The sequence below is a fragment of the Eretmochelys imbricata genome, chromosome 2 (assembly GCF_965152235.1).
Source record: "Eretmochelys imbricata isolate rEreImb1 chromosome 2, rEreImb1.hap1, whole genome shotgun sequence".
NCBI lineage: Eukaryota > Metazoa > Chordata > Testudines > Cheloniidae > Eretmochelys > Eretmochelys imbricata.
The window spans coordinates 37,185,027-37,200,336 of record NC_135573.1 but is presented as its reverse complement, the minus strand read 5'-3'; the positions used below and the strand labels follow the sequence as shown (position 1 = coordinate 37,200,336).

General features: G+C 37.6%; 1 protein-coding gene across 1 annotated transcript in view; it reads right to left on the bottom strand.

The window, feature by feature from the left end:
• UBR5 (ubiquitin protein ligase E3 component n-recognin 5) overlaps positions 1-15,310 on the bottom strand; it is a 142,136-nt gene that overhangs the window by 31,585 nt on the left and 95,241 nt on the right. The window contains exons 22-38 of the mRNA XM_077809900.1: positions 14,830-14,956; positions 13,748-13,899; positions 13,192-13,287; positions 12,582-12,705; positions 11,530-11,627; positions 10,713-10,861; positions 9,172-9,263; positions 8,143-8,289; positions 7,919-8,037; positions 7,701-7,827; positions 7,465-7,594; positions 7,008-7,168; positions 5,341-5,580; positions 4,241-4,364; positions 3,242-3,353; positions 1,338-1,469; positions 150-407 (exon numbers count right to left, since the gene is read on the bottom strand). Coding sequence (XP_077666026.1) covers positions 150-407; positions 1,338-1,469; positions 3,242-3,353; positions 4,241-4,364; positions 5,341-5,580; positions 7,008-7,168; positions 7,465-7,594; positions 7,701-7,827; positions 7,919-8,037; positions 8,143-8,289; positions 9,172-9,263; positions 10,713-10,861; positions 11,530-11,627; positions 12,582-12,705; positions 13,192-13,287; positions 13,748-13,899; positions 14,830-14,956 — 2,388 coding nt within the window. The remainder of the gene's footprint in view (positions 1-149; positions 408-1,337; positions 1,470-3,241; positions 3,354-4,240; positions 4,365-5,340; positions 5,581-7,007; positions 7,169-7,464; positions 7,595-7,700; positions 7,828-7,918; positions 8,038-8,142; positions 8,290-9,171; positions 9,264-10,712; positions 10,862-11,529; positions 11,628-12,581; positions 12,706-13,191; positions 13,288-13,747; positions 13,900-14,829; positions 14,957-15,310) is intronic.

Sequence of the window (15,310 nt, the reverse complement as noted above, 5' to 3'; positions counted from 1 at the left end):
AGCTTGTCTTCACCAAACCTGTTAAATCGACATCAGTGCATAGATCACAGCACTGTCGATTTAGCAGGAAACATAGACAAGTCTTACTAAACGGCAAAACCAAAACCATTTATAAATGATGTACATGCATTCCCTTTGCTGAGACTTGCCTGCTGGGGCAGATGTACTTGATGGAGCCGTGCTAGTTGTTCTCTGATTCTGGGTGTTGCGTACAGCCCACTGCATTGAACGGGGAGCTTGGGCAGCACCATTGGCATGAGAGCTATTTGTGGTTCGCTCTAGAGGCTCATCAAGCATGAACGTCTCCTGCTCTATGTCATCACTCTGGCTACTGCTGCTGTCTGAATCACTGGAGTCATTTGACTGAGAATCATCCTCAGAAAAAAATGCTGGAACACTGCTAGCACCTATGTAGGAAAACAATGTTTACTGTAATTTACTTATAAGCAGTGATGCACACAGTCAGACTATTGTACGTATATAATAAGTGTTTGAAAACTTCTTCCTGAAAAAGAACTACACTTGTAACATTCAAGTACCATGCTTACAGAATATCCAGAAATGCATTCTACGAAATTGTCCTTAAAATACTATTGCTAACTTTCCATGACAGTTTTATGGAAAGGCAATCAAATTAGTTTTACTTATGTTCTGAAAGACAGTTAAATGATTCAGGAACATTTTATTTAAAACCCCAGTCCTTTTCACTAACAGGTAATAGAGCAGAAAGTCAATGTAGGAGTTTGACCTTCAGATGACTTCAACTCGGATTTAGAAGGATCCAGCTCCCAAACAAGAAGGCAGAACAGTTGCTCTCAAAAATACTTAAAAGTAGTGTTCAAGTTACATAGGGAAAAGAAACATTAAAACATTTAAAGCTGACTTTTACAACACTCCTAGGTATTTTCACACTGATGCTAATAGCTGCACAGCAACAGAATATAGGCAGAAAGCCATACTACAAGAGCCCATTTCTCTTAAGAAGGCTGCACACTGCTGTCTCACTGTAGACAAACATAAGACATTAAGTGAGAAAAACAGAGGAGAAGGAAGCTTCAGAGACAAGATTACAGGAGGAAAAGTCTAATTTAAGTGCTAAGGGACTCCCCTACAAATTGGGGGTAGAACTAACTATTTCCCCACATTTCCCCTGCCCTTTACTGCCTTTGGCACTAGGCAGGATGTGACCCTTCAAAGATTTTGTACCAGAAGCCGACAAGTAAAGTCTCTCCCAACCTGTATTTAATCAGTTAGATACTTTCCTTTATCACATATGCCTAAATCCTGGCTTCCAAGTTTAAATGAAGACCAATGCAAGAGAGGATGAAATGGTGTACCTGCTTCTGATCCCGCAGTAGCTGCAGTGACAACACTTCTACGCCCACTGGCATTATCCTGGTTGCTGTGGTTACTCTCACTGTCACTTTCTGTTTCAGCTGCTGCTAGTAGATCCAGCTCCATGTCACTGCCTGCAAAAATTAAAAAATACAATATTAACATCTAATGCTTACAGGAAAATAATTTAATATAAAAGGAATTTGTGTAGTCCTGCATATTTACAACACCTCATGCTTATAACAGAGCACTAACCATCTTAAAGCCATCTCACTTCTACACTTTTATTTCTTCTAAGTTTTGAGAATTAAGAACTCAAGCCACAAGATTCTACATTTAAAGTGGCACTTCCAGCCTTATTAATTCTGCCTGTGCATATGTACTACATAGTCTTTAACTACAGGATCATGTTCTGTTTCAAGAAATAAAATGTACATATAAACGGAGTATCTTGGAAGCAGCTGAAGCCTTGAGTTTGATCGTTTCTAGTCACATTTCAGTTTTGGACAAACCCAAATCCGGATAATCAGGATTACCTGCAAATAAAATGGTTCAAAAGGAAAATCCAGGGCAATCCTTTAGAAACATAGAAAATGCCATATTTCATCATACGTTTGATCCATCTAGGCTGGCATACTGTCTCTGACAATGGCTGATACCAGACAATTCAGACAAAAGTACAACAGTTCCCATAACAGACAATTAGGAAGAAATCTTTCCTAACCTAACACAGTTTGTGCTGGTCTTAAGGCCTCGAACATAAAAGATTTATATCCGTCTTATTTTTCTATCTGATATAAACGTACATTAGCAGTTCAAATTATTCTTTTCAACCTGTATTACTTAGCATTTGGCAATACTGTATTTTGTTTGACATCATGCTATCCATTTGCCTCTCTTTATGATGTCTCCCCAGTCGTCCTATCTTCTCTAGTCTTGAAGAATCTAAATAACTCATCTAAAATGTTTGCCTTCTCTCTATTCACTCCACTTATTACATCATTAATATTTGTACTGAATAAAAACCAGTCCTTTTATGAATCCTTGGAAAACCCCACCTGATCTTTTCTCATATTTAATACTGACTATTTTGACTCATTTTTTAATCTATGCCCGTTTCTAGCCCGTAACTCTTGTGAGGGACTTTGTTTAAATGCTTTTTGAAATTTCAAATAAATTATATACATCAGGTTTTTTTTTTTCTACTATTTTGCCGATAGGCTAAAAAGAATTGGTTTTGCTGTTTAATAAGGCTTGTCTATGCTTCCTGCTAAATCGGCAGTGCTGCGATCTATGCAGTGGTGTCGATTTAGCAGGTTTGGTGAAGACAAGCTAAGTCGATGGCAGAGTGCTCTCCCATTGACATCTGTACTCCACCTCCCTGAGAGGCGGAATGTAAGTTGGTGGGAGAGCATCTCTAGTCAACATAGCATGGTATAGACACTGCTGTAAGTTGACCTTAAGTTCCTTCAGAACTCTTGGATCATCATCATCAGGGCCTAGAGCAATTTGTTAGTCTTTAGCTGTCAATTTGTTCCATCACTTTGAAACCTCAATCTGTTAGTGTCCCATTTATTAGCTGAAAAGTGAAACTATGAAGTCTGTATTGCCTCAAAATTCTCTGTGGTGAAGACCATTGCTAAGAAGCCGTTAGCTTCTTTGCAATCCTTAGCCTCCTTAATTGCTCCCTTTATTCCTTGGTAGTTCAGCAAACTCATCTATTCTTTCACAGGCTTCCTGGCTCTGATGTATTCAAATTTCAATTTATTACTTTCTTTATGCTGTATTATTGTTAACTGTACTATTGTTAACTAGTTTGTCCAGAATCTTGTCTTTTAAAGGGGTGGGAGAGGGAGGAAGAGGAAGGAGAGAAGCTCCTTTTGCATTATGAATGAAAAGTGTATACCATCTTCATCATGCTCATCATGTTGTCCTTCTGCTTCAGCATTTTCTTCTCCATGTTCTTCTTGTTCATCATGGTGGTCTTCTTCTCCAGCTACTCCCTCAACCACTTCAACCTGGAAAATGCTTTTTATTTTTATGCTGTAACATGTATATTTATCTTCATTCTATTCAAGTACAAGCTGTCTGCTTTTTCCTGAATTTTGTTCTGTGAATCATACTGCAAAGTGACAATTCTGTTTCCTGCAGCAATACTAGTATAAAATGGGCATACAATTCTGGTAGAGGTGAGGAGGAGGAAGGCATTTATTTGCACTGGTTTGTGTGGCAGCTCATTTGACAGTTCACAAATGGAATATTATGGAACAGACAAGACATCCAAAAATAAAAGTTGCCTTGGACATCAGAATCTAATATTGAAAGGGAAATGTTGGCCACAAACACCAGGATTAACTAATCCTTTCTGAGTTTGTAGTTTTTTTTTTTGTTTTTTTTTTTTAATCATCCACCTAGAAAACTACAAAGGATCTTATCTAAAGGACATCTCCTCTTGGTGGACCTATGCTCTGAAATCTACATATGTTAACAGATTGTTACAACAAAATATCACCTAACACACTTGAAACATGCAGCATGTAAAGGACTGAGTGTTACTTTAACAGTGTTCTGAATCATGTTCTAGTTTTGCAAAATTCAAACGTTTAAGAACGTGTCTACACCACCATTCAGTCCAACCCCATTTCCGTAGCAAGACTGAACCATGTTCTAATCATGTCAGGCACTACTGTCTTGTAACGCAGACCTTCACCACACTTTTTTCCAGTGTACAGCAGACCTTACTTGCAGCATTCCTGGAGGCCACTGCAGTCTCTATACCATGTATATGCTCAAGTACTGAATTCATGACTTTCTAGCTCAGAGTTGAATGCCATTGATTATGCACTGATATTTAAACATCAAAATGCACATTATGTACCAAATTGCGAAAAATTAAGAAAATAACCTCTTCCACATCTGCTGATACAATATCATCTTGCTCTTCATCTCTGCCACGAACTGGCTGTGACTGGCTGATCCGTCTCTGCTGAGGATTCCTTATAATGTAGGAGGACTGAGACTGACTGGAACTACAACAAAATAGAAACATAAGTAAACTATGGCAACAGAAAAAATTACACTGTAAATATTTTTAACAAAGTAGTAGTCATTCACTTCCCTTCTCACAACAGAGCTAATCTAAAAATCTCGTGGAAGTGTGAGGATGGAAGAACAAAAGGACTTCCTCAGATTTAAATTACTATCAAATTAGGAGGACCAGCCTTTTCCTTTCCTTTCTTCCAGATAAAGAAAACACTTTCAAATTAGACTAAAATGAACAGTTAGATTATCACTTACTCAGCACATGTTCACCTTTCTGCAAACATACCCAAACAGCAGGAATTAATCAGTGTGTTCATGTACGTGGGACGGGATGACAGCACTAGTCAGTGAAGAAAGGAAAGTACCATGGGCACTGGCAAAGTGCTGCTCTTACCCAGCCATTAGTACTTCTCCAGTACTGCTGGACACCAGCATTTTTTCTGCTTATCTTCTGTCTAAAGTTACTTGATCTAGAGTGTCTCCCCCTGTGATTGAGCTTCAATATCATTACCCCTTACTGCACTTGGGCTGGAATCAGACTGTCTTCATCTCTCTGTGTTCACAATACAGTCAGAGATTTGCTCTCATGCTCATTGGGGGTCTCCAGTAGCAGTTGCATTTCTCTGGACTCAGCCAAAACAATACCAGATTACCCTCAGAACAACTGACTAGGTTTTTTCCTGCCTCCCATGCATTGTAAAAAGCATCCTGTATTCACACCCTTACAGGTCCAGATGCAAAGTACACAGGCGAGTTATTCTTTTATGATGTTCTGGTGGATGCTGCCACACAATTTTTTGTGATTTATATACTCATGGCCAAGTATTCTGGAAACATTTTACTTGTAATATGGAGCCTCTACATTCTGCTACTAAATACATCAAATGATTCTTTAAAGAACATTACAAAACCATATTGTAGCAAGCACATAACGAGATGAATAGAATAAGTAGTTAACTTTACCTGCTAGATTGATCAGATGATGGTCTTGGTGGTAGAGGCTCCACAGAGAATAGTTCTTCACTGCCTTGCATGGCATCTATACTAGTGCTAGCAAGAGTAAAGGGTGCAGTAGGACGCGCAATACCCATCCTGACTGGAATAATTAGGGATTCCGCTACATTACACAACTCCTCCACAGCATAGGGTAGCAGTGCTTGGAATACTCGTTTACATTTTCCAATTGGTTGTGGAATAAAGTTGCTAGAAAAAAAATGGTGGAAAGAAGAATCAAATAGGTCATCTTTTGAAAAAAAGTGTTTATAAGCTATATATGGGTAAAAATTATTAACCAATGACAGAATATGAGACAATATGTGTAATGCATTCTCAAAACTAAAGCAAAACACTCAGTCACACTGCAAGTGAAGCAAGTGAAGATACAGAAATTGCAATAATTTACGATGATGCTGGTCAAAAGAGGGTTAGAATTAGAGCTACTGGGGGAACCGTCTTCCCATCCTGCAAAGTTTTCAGAGAGATTTCCTAACTTTTCCTGTTCTGCACCAGTACAAAACAAACACAAAAAACAAAAACAAAAACACAACAGACTCTCACCCCTCCCCCAGAACAGCCAACCTAGGGATTAGGGCATTAACATCGGATGAGAGATGCCCAGGTTCAAATCCCTGCTCTGCCAGTCTCCTACATTCCAAGTCAGCGTCCTAACCATCGCCAATAGTTATTCTGAGGTGTGGGGTCTCAGTTTTTTCTGTTGGAATAGTTCCACTTTGAAGACATTTCCATTAGAGCAGGTACTTGAAACTAAGTCTCATCCCAGATGAGCAGCCAACCACTGAATATTCTGGGGTGGGTGAGCCTACCTGCCTCCCTCCCTCTCTCCCCCAACAAAAAGTTTGCTTTAGCTTTTATCAGCATTTATTGAAAAATTCTCAACTAATTCTAGTTTGACTACTTCTTGTTAATACCTCAAAAATGAGGGAGCACATATAAGTGTACTGTTGACAGAACAAAGTTGGTCAAGGCAGTACATTTTGTATAAAAAACAGAACCCTTTCAACATTAAAATTTAAGGTTCCTTTTATATCTTAACTAGAGTGAGGTCAGCACACAATTTATAAAAGCTCAGGTCCAATGCAGCACTGTGTAGAGCCATGTGTGATGTAAACTTCACAGTTCCACCAACACCACTCATCTTTGACCTGTGACACCTGACACTAAGTCTGGAGACACTACTACAAACTGCCAATTGTGCTGAACTGTGTGACTATATTATGCATGCTGTTGTAGCTGTGTTGGTCCCAGGATATTAGAGAGACAAAGTGGGTGAGGTAATATCTAGCTTTTGAGCTACACAGAGCTCTTGTTCAGGTCTCTGTAGCGTGAAAGCTTGAAAGAGAAGTTGGTCCAATAAAAGATATTACCTCACCCACCTTCTCTCTCTAATTATGCTATGGGAAAATAGAGACTAAAATAAGAGTCAAACCATTCCTTTTTATATGAAACTTAAATACCATATGAATCCAGATCTCCAGAGGTAAAAGGCTAGTTTCAGAAGCCTCATGGATCAACTATCCCCACAGGACCATTTTAGTGTTTTCCTTATTAATGACTAAACACCAGTTCATGCACATTTATTTATTTATTAATGAGTAAAACACAATCCTTACTTTTTCTTTTTGGATGAAGCCATTTCCACACTAAGAATAACAAAAACTCTTGCCACAGAACGCAGAAATCTCATTGTAACGGCAATAGCTTCTTCTCTACGCCCTGGAGTGTATTTATTTTGTAGCTCCTTTACAAGGGTACCCAGCAAAGTATCTAAAAGCTATGGAAACAACATTATAATGCATTATTTATGTGGTAAGATATCACACTAGAAATGCTTAATGCATTTTGTTTCAAGTGTCTAAATTAAAGATTCACAGAAAACTGGTATCTAAAAATGTGCTCGTTCCCTTAATGTAAAAAAAGGCATATCAGTAGATCACATAAGAGCAGAATTGGATGGAAAACCCCATACCCTTTGAAACTGAATTAAAAACCAACTCTTAAACGTATCAATATCTAATGGATATTGCAGGATGTACAAAATTAATTTAAAACATGGCTAAGAGTGCTTACCAAAATATCTGCTGTGCACTTGACAATAAGGCAATGTGTAAAACAGTCCAACCGAATTGTACCACTTTGCTGATTAAGGTAAACTTGTTCTTCAGGCAAAAGATGACCTATTCTACTGCTTGCACTAAGACTTGGAAAAAACAAAGCAAAATGAAAAAAAAATTTATATAAGTTGACAGATCTCAAAAACAAGAGTTTAAAAAAAATTAATTGAAACAATATTTGCAAATACACACGGGTCTTTATTCTCCTGGGAGCCAAACATGATCATAGATTTCAACGCATTCCAGTCTTGTAAAACACGTTCCAAAGCAAGCTGAGCAAATCGTGGAGGTTCTAAATCGTGATCAGGCATATCAGAATCTAAAGAGAAAACGAGGCAAGAGTGGTATGTGAGAAAGGGAGTGAAATGCAGAGACCTACATATTTTTCTTTTCATTGAAAAAAGGCTCACCTTCAGGATTTGCAGTTTTACGATTACGATCTTCCCTAATTCTAGGTGGTCTGTACTGGCAGTGTTCCACAGTTTGCCTGGCAACTGTCTGTACTAAAAATAATAGAAGATGTTCCCCCCTGTAATGCAGAATACATTAGTAAGAAAAATATTTAAAAACAAACCTGTCACATATTTTATTCCTTCTACTCCCTCACCCCAAGTCACTACAAATACAAACTTGCCTGCTATTTGGCATTGTGACCAGATTTGTAGTGGTAAGCAGTCTGTAAAGTAGGTCAAGACGAGCAGACTTCTGACCTGCAATTAGTGTTTTACACTTGCATTTTTCCCAGCAATCACAGTAGGCTGTTGGGGATGTTCGCTTGAGCCTGAAACAAATAAAAATCTTTACCATCACTGTTCAGAAATTCATTTTTAAAATATTTACTGAAGACGGCTTTTGGGTTTTTGCTTTTTTAAATAAATTTCATTTTCTACTATAAACTTTTTGAAACAGTAAACACACTCATTTTAGAGAAAAAAATTACAATGCCTAAATAACTCAACTTTAGTTTATTGGTGTTCTGTTCTACTACTAATTTAGCATGACAGTTTCACTACACAGCTTTTCACATTTCAGATTACTTTTTTTTTTAAAAATAAAAGGAATCTCCAAAGCATCAAAAAGTTAAACTGAAAATCCTTTTTTCTACTGAAGAAAAATCAAAGATTCTTAAAAATGACAAGCACATCTTTGTGCGTATGAGCTGATAACTTGTTAATTTATATATGTTTGATATTAATGAAGCTGGGCTTAAGCGGTTTAATGAAGTTACCTGGACTGTAGCTTCAAATTTGTAGCAATCAAATATTTTGGATGTATATTTGGTTTCTAGCCCATTTATCCCTTGCTCAAGGCTACTTGTTAGGGGGAACATACTTTAAATTTTTTTGATACTTCATAGCTTTGGTTCACATTTTATTCCTATATAAGCAAACTTCGGAGGTTGTGGTTGAATATGTTAACCATTTACTCTGTATGCCACTGCCTCCAGTCAAATAGCAGAAAGACTAAAAACATTTATGGATATAAAAAAAAAAATGTATGGATATAGACTGGTTCATATTACGTTAATTTTTAATAGTTAATTAATATGCAAGTATTTTGTACAATAACTAATGAATTTGAAACAACTACTAATCAGAAGAGAAAGCAGTTAGTGAATGGAACCAATTAAGACATCAGTTTGTCTAACTCAGTGTGTACTTACTTGCAATCATGACCTTTGTGACAAACCCTTGCACATTCTGTGCAACAACAAAGAGATTCCAGTAAGCCACATGTTCGGCATTCAAAAATATCCTAGAATGAAAAAAATCTCCATTTTATAAACTTGAAGTTATATGCATAATTTCTCCCTCACGATGGATATCTAGTATCAATATTCACTTCAATATCAAAAATGTAGTGCTGGAAGAGACCTCAAAAGTTCATCCAGTCCACCTCCATCTTCTACAATAATACAGGATTAAGTATATTAGAGTGTACTTACATACAGTAAAAGCTATTTTATCCGGCATGTTAGGGGGATGGGAGATGCCAGTAAGTGAAAAATGCTGGTTAAGGAAGAGAGTTTGGGTGCGGGAGGGGGCACAGGGAAGTGGGTTGGAGCACTGGGGGTGGGGGTGTGAGTGTGTGTGTGAGTGAGTGAGTGAGAGACGGGACGGAGGCTCACCTTGGGCGGCTCCTCGCAAGCGGCGATCTGTCCTGGCTGCTCCTAGGCAAAGGCTGGCAGGCTGCTCCACGTGCCACCCACGCAGCTCCCACTGCCACGGTTCCCAGCGAATGGGAGCTGTGGAGCTAGTGCTCGGGGCAGGGGCAGCATGCAGCGCCGCCTGCCGCACCTCCACCTAGGAGCAGCCAGGACAGGTCGCTACTTGTGGGGAGCCACCTGAGGTGAGTGCCCCCCAGATCCAGGGCCCAGCACTCGCTCCCGCGCCCCAACCTGCTGCCCCAAGTCCCCTCCTTCACCCAAATGCCCTCCCAGAGCCCACGCTCCACACCCCCTCTGCCAGACTATAAACCTCCTGCCAGATTATAAACCGGAATATCAATGAAGATCAGAAATGCCAGTTTATAGAGCTTTCTGGTTGGTGAAGTGCCAGATAAAACAGCTTTTACTGTACATTGCTTTCTTTTGGTATTCTTTCAGTAAAAGTGAAGCTATTAAAACTGAATGTCAAACTAAGGCAAGACTGAGCAACAGGACAGTTCTGGGGGAATAAAAGCAAGCTGAAAGGAAGACAACCTCAATTTTTAGAGCTGCATTAAGGCTTAAAGGGTGGCTGTAGTGGCCCTAGGGTAAAAATGGACTTTAAAAGTTGTTGAGTAGGTGCATTTTTGTTGGTTAATCAAAGACTGCAATGCCTCTAAAACCTTGCTTTTTAAAATATTCCTTTAACACACAATAGAACTACTGTGAAACATTTCTGCTAGTTAATCCTTCAGACTATAGAATACTCTGCTCACTTACAAATCTATGTCCAAGCTGTTCAGGGAAACAGCCCTAGAACTCTACTAGCAACAAGGTTTTGACCAAAAACAGCTACTGATTTATGTTTTCCATTTTGAGAAGTGGAACTAGATAAAGACGACTATAGCACAACTCCAAACTGTTAAAATGAATTAATAGATGAAGTTCATCTATACAAGAATAGGGCCACTGGTGTTCAGTAACACTAACTCTAAAGTACAGACAATGCATAGTTTTAAACACTTTTTAATAAGTTAAATGGGAATGTGTTTCCTTACCTGATTAATGTGCTCTGCTCCAGTCCACGTAAAGCTGCATGTATCATTACAACACAAAACATATAAAGGAGAATCATCTGGGTTTGTGCCAGATGGGCAAACCATTCCCATGAACACATCTTCCTCTTTTTCACTAGAAGTTGCCTCAGCTAGAAAAATTCAAGCGTAAGTCTTTTAAAACAAAGTTTTTCATAGTAAAATCCATTTTAAAAGAGTTAGAAATATGAACGACAAAATGCTCCCAATAATATTTAGAAGACTTCTTCTCCAACACACTATAGGTCTTCCCTACAAAGAACACCTGCAGATAACTATGATAGGAAGTTAAGCAGGTGCTTAAGTCTTTGCAGAAAGGGGACCTAAATGTGTACAGTTGCATCAGATATTGTATTCCAAACCAGAAAGAATAAACTTAAGTAGTGGATCAAGTGATCCCTTTATATTACAGGAGTACTGTGAAGTTTAATCATTCAGCACTTTGAGAATACTATCTTAATTCATTAGTGTTTGTAAAGCAACAAGATCCTTGAATGAAAGGCCTTGTTAGAGCAAAGTAGTAGTATTAACAAAACTCCATAGCTATTATTAATACACATATTAGTACATGTTCTCAAATAGCAAATTATCCATGACACAGGCACCATATTTTGGGAGGGGTAAATTTTGAACACCAGCATTTACCCAAACGTATGAAATTTTACATAAAAGAATGTATGTTAGTTATGCATTCACTTACTGTCTTTCTATGTATGCCAAAACGAAAATTAAAAAAAGGAAACAGCTCGGTATGCATAAAACATATTTGAAACTCATTTACCTTTGGCAATTTTCTGTGCAGTTTCCAGAATGGTAATTGCAGCAGGGTACGCTCTGCCACTAACAGCAGACATAAATGGTGTCATACCTCTTGCATCTCTAGTAAACAAATTTGTAATGTTATTACCAAGTAAGTCGAAAAATGCTGAACTTGTAGTTACAATAGAAAGCTATGAAAGAGGCCAACTTAAACCTATATAAACAGGAATTAGCTTGGATAAATGAGGCTGCTGAATATTAGTACATATAAAGTAATAACCAAAAAGAATGAATTTTTTTGTGTAACAGAACAAAACTGGAAAGATTAAAAAATAAAGTTAGTATAGCGCAGACACTAAGGAAAAGCAGGGAGTTGGTAATTTAATAATTTACCATATATTTAAAACTTTGTCATGTTGATTAAAGGGAGAAACGCAATTAATTAAGAGTGTCTTTTTTTTACTGTAATAATCTAAATAGTCTTTCATGAGAAAAGAATTCAAATGTTGCTTTAGTCCTCTCTGGTATCTTATAGCAAACTTTTATTGCACAATGGGCAATATGTCTGTCAAAGTTCCAGAGTTTCCTGACACTTAAGTAGTGTCCCTTTGTTTCTTAATTAGTATGAATTCTCCCTACTATGAATAGTTTATCAATTTTATCAATCTTGTCAATTGTGAAAATAGTTAATTTCAAAGCCTTGTCTTATCCAAAGATATTAAGTTGGATTCCATTTCATCTTTCTTCACAAAGAATCTCTAGATCTGGTGTCAATTTCTTATGATACACCCTTCTCCAATACAGCAGTATCACAGTGTTAAGTGCCTAGATTAAATATCCTCAAAGGGATTACTTGAGAAGTAAAGTACTCTGTAATCCATGTATCTGTGTGCACACACTCTTGCAGACATTCTGCAGTAATACTAGTTTAATATACCGTTTCATATTTAAAATTTGCCTACATATTGAAGACATTTTAACCAAGATGTTCATGAGTAAGTTTCAGCTCATGTACCATCTTCAGGGGACATTTGTTTTAAACAGTGGCAGCACTTTTCATTTGAAAACCCTTACTTGGCTGATAGTAGTTCTCGAAGATAAGGTTGTAAAACGACACTATCACATAACAATTTCAGTATAAAATGAGCATTTGCCTTCCGATCCTTTGATTCTACTACAGACGGTTCGGTAGAAGGACCTGTAATTAGAAAAAATACTTCTGTGGAAACAATCCCTAAAGTGGGTCCCTCTTACAGGGGGTCATTTAATAAAAATAATTTCATCAAAAAGACATAGTTGTATTAAGATCATCATCAATCATCACCTTGACTATGACAGTCTTGGCAGTTTCAGCAACACATGCATTTCACTGTATATAAAGGACGTAAGATTTGCGAATGTGAAATGTTATGAGCTGAAACAGATAGCACAATTTCATATTACTATTGACAGTTTTCACATGCACAAAATTTACAGGTAAATAAAAGTTTATGTGATGTTCTATTGAGCTGTGTTTTACATAAAAATAAGTTTAAGAATAGTAGTAAAATGCTGCTTCAAGCCAAAACTATCTGTATTTACAAAGAAGGAGCAGTTGGGATACACAAAACCTATCAAAAGGTAGCTTTTGTGATTCCCCCTTCCCCCCTTCTAAAGCATATCCAGATAAAGAGCAGGTTCTCACCTGGTATGGTGGAGGTGCTAGGTCCTGGGCCAGTGCCAGTCGCTGCTGTGGTAAGAGATCCCACAGCGGGGGCCAGGATAAAATCAATGTCACCATCTTTCAGTAAACAGAACAGCAGGATGTACATCAATATATAAAAAACATCCCTAACAACAAGCTTTTTCTGCAGTATCTAGCTACACTATACATCTGTTCTTTATATTTAACTGACAATTTGCTTTTAGCAAAAAGTCATGTCATTAGGCTGACATCAATGTAGCCAACATTATAGCAAAGTCTGGCTGTTAAAAAAGTTTGGCAACAGCATTTTAAACAAATTTTGTTTATTGTACCAGTTTGAATAAGTGCTTTTAAATTCTAAATCACTGCTTCCATACAAAAAGTACATCTGACTAGTCCATTACTAACATTACTTACTCTTCAGGACATTTTTTAAAATCTATACATTTCAGTCTCATACACTAAATTTTAGATTCACCTTTAAAGTCATTAGTTTCTCATTGTTTTTTTAAAACATGTTTAGTTTTACACTCAATTGATATGTTAGCAATCTTACCAGGATCCATTGCAGGAGGATCAGGAACCCAGCTGGGAGGAGCTATTGGTGGAGAAACTGGGTCCTGGTGATCACTAGATGAAGCTCCAGCTTCATGTCTACCCAATCCAGCTGCTCGCAAGGATCTTCTCATCATCTCCCTTAATCTCAAACTGAATACAAACCAAACAGAACAAATTCACTTCCACATTAAGTATATTACCTAATTATAAATCAAAGAAAAACTTTTGTAGTTAAAGGCAAATCAAACTTGTGGGGGGAAGCACTTAATGAAATTAGAGGTCCTGAAGACAGCAAATAAATAGGGACACCTTGTGAGTTTATCAATGACTTAGAGCAACATAGGTACCATACCCTCTCACCCCCACCAATCCCTCAACAGCAATGATTAGTTGGGGGAGAAAGGGGAATAAGAGTTGCAAGAATCCAAGAAGCTCGCAGAATGGATCACTATAAAAGATATTAGGAGTATCAATTACAATATTACTCATTTATTTTGCCATCACAGAAATTACACTCTAATATATACAGACCACACACACTGAAATCATAAGCCTATCCTAGAAGTTTTAAGATGTAAATATAAGTAGCAATTTTCAAACACTTCTATAACACTTTTATTCCTAGACTCTCAAAGCACATTATAAACAGCAATTAATTAAAGCCTCAAAATCTCCAGGTTGTAGATAAGTACTAATACACAGTTGAAGAAGCTGAAGGCCAGAGTAGTTGAGACACGCCCACAAGTCTATGCTAGAGCTAGAAACAGAACCAAGCCTGTCTGGCCCTCACTCCTGCACTTTAATCACTACATCCCCATTTTCTTCTCCTTAATCTGACAACAGCACCTCATGCTTGACCACAGCTAAAAGGCAAAAAAAACCAAAACCCCCTTCCCCTGCCTTCGAGGATAGGCTTATGATTGCAGTTTGTGTGGTCTGCGTACATTAGAGTGCAATTTCTGTGATGGCAAAGTAGATGAGAATATTGAAATTGCTATTCCTAATATCACCTTTTATAGTTTCATTAATATACAAGGGGTACTCAAAGTACAAAACAAGCTTGTTAAAACCAGTTTATACCTTCTGCTGCTTGATGATCCTGCCCGATTTCCTGGACCATTGCTTGATACTACTGAGATTGCATTTGCAATAGCCTCAACCGCAGAAAGCCTTTCAGCAAATGTATTCCTTTCAGAGCGCTCTGCTTCTGAAACATTAAGAAAAATATTTGGTGCCAAATTTTAAATAAAGTATCATTATAAAGAAAGGAGTTAAAACAAGGAACTTTATTACATCATAAAGACTTTCCTGCAAACTTTTTAATTTTTGTTTGTTTTAAATTCAAATTAGTCTTCCAGTTGCAAATTCCCTGGCTCTAGGAGGAAAGTATGTTGATGGGAAATGATTGCACAGAATATGCTTTATGATCTGCAAAAACATGGATCCTATGTTTTTCATTTTGCAAGTAGTATCCAGATATTACTGCTGTGTGCCTTATACATGTGTGTAATAATTATTGGAATAAGACTCTGGATTCAATGAACAAGGTGTAGAACTATTA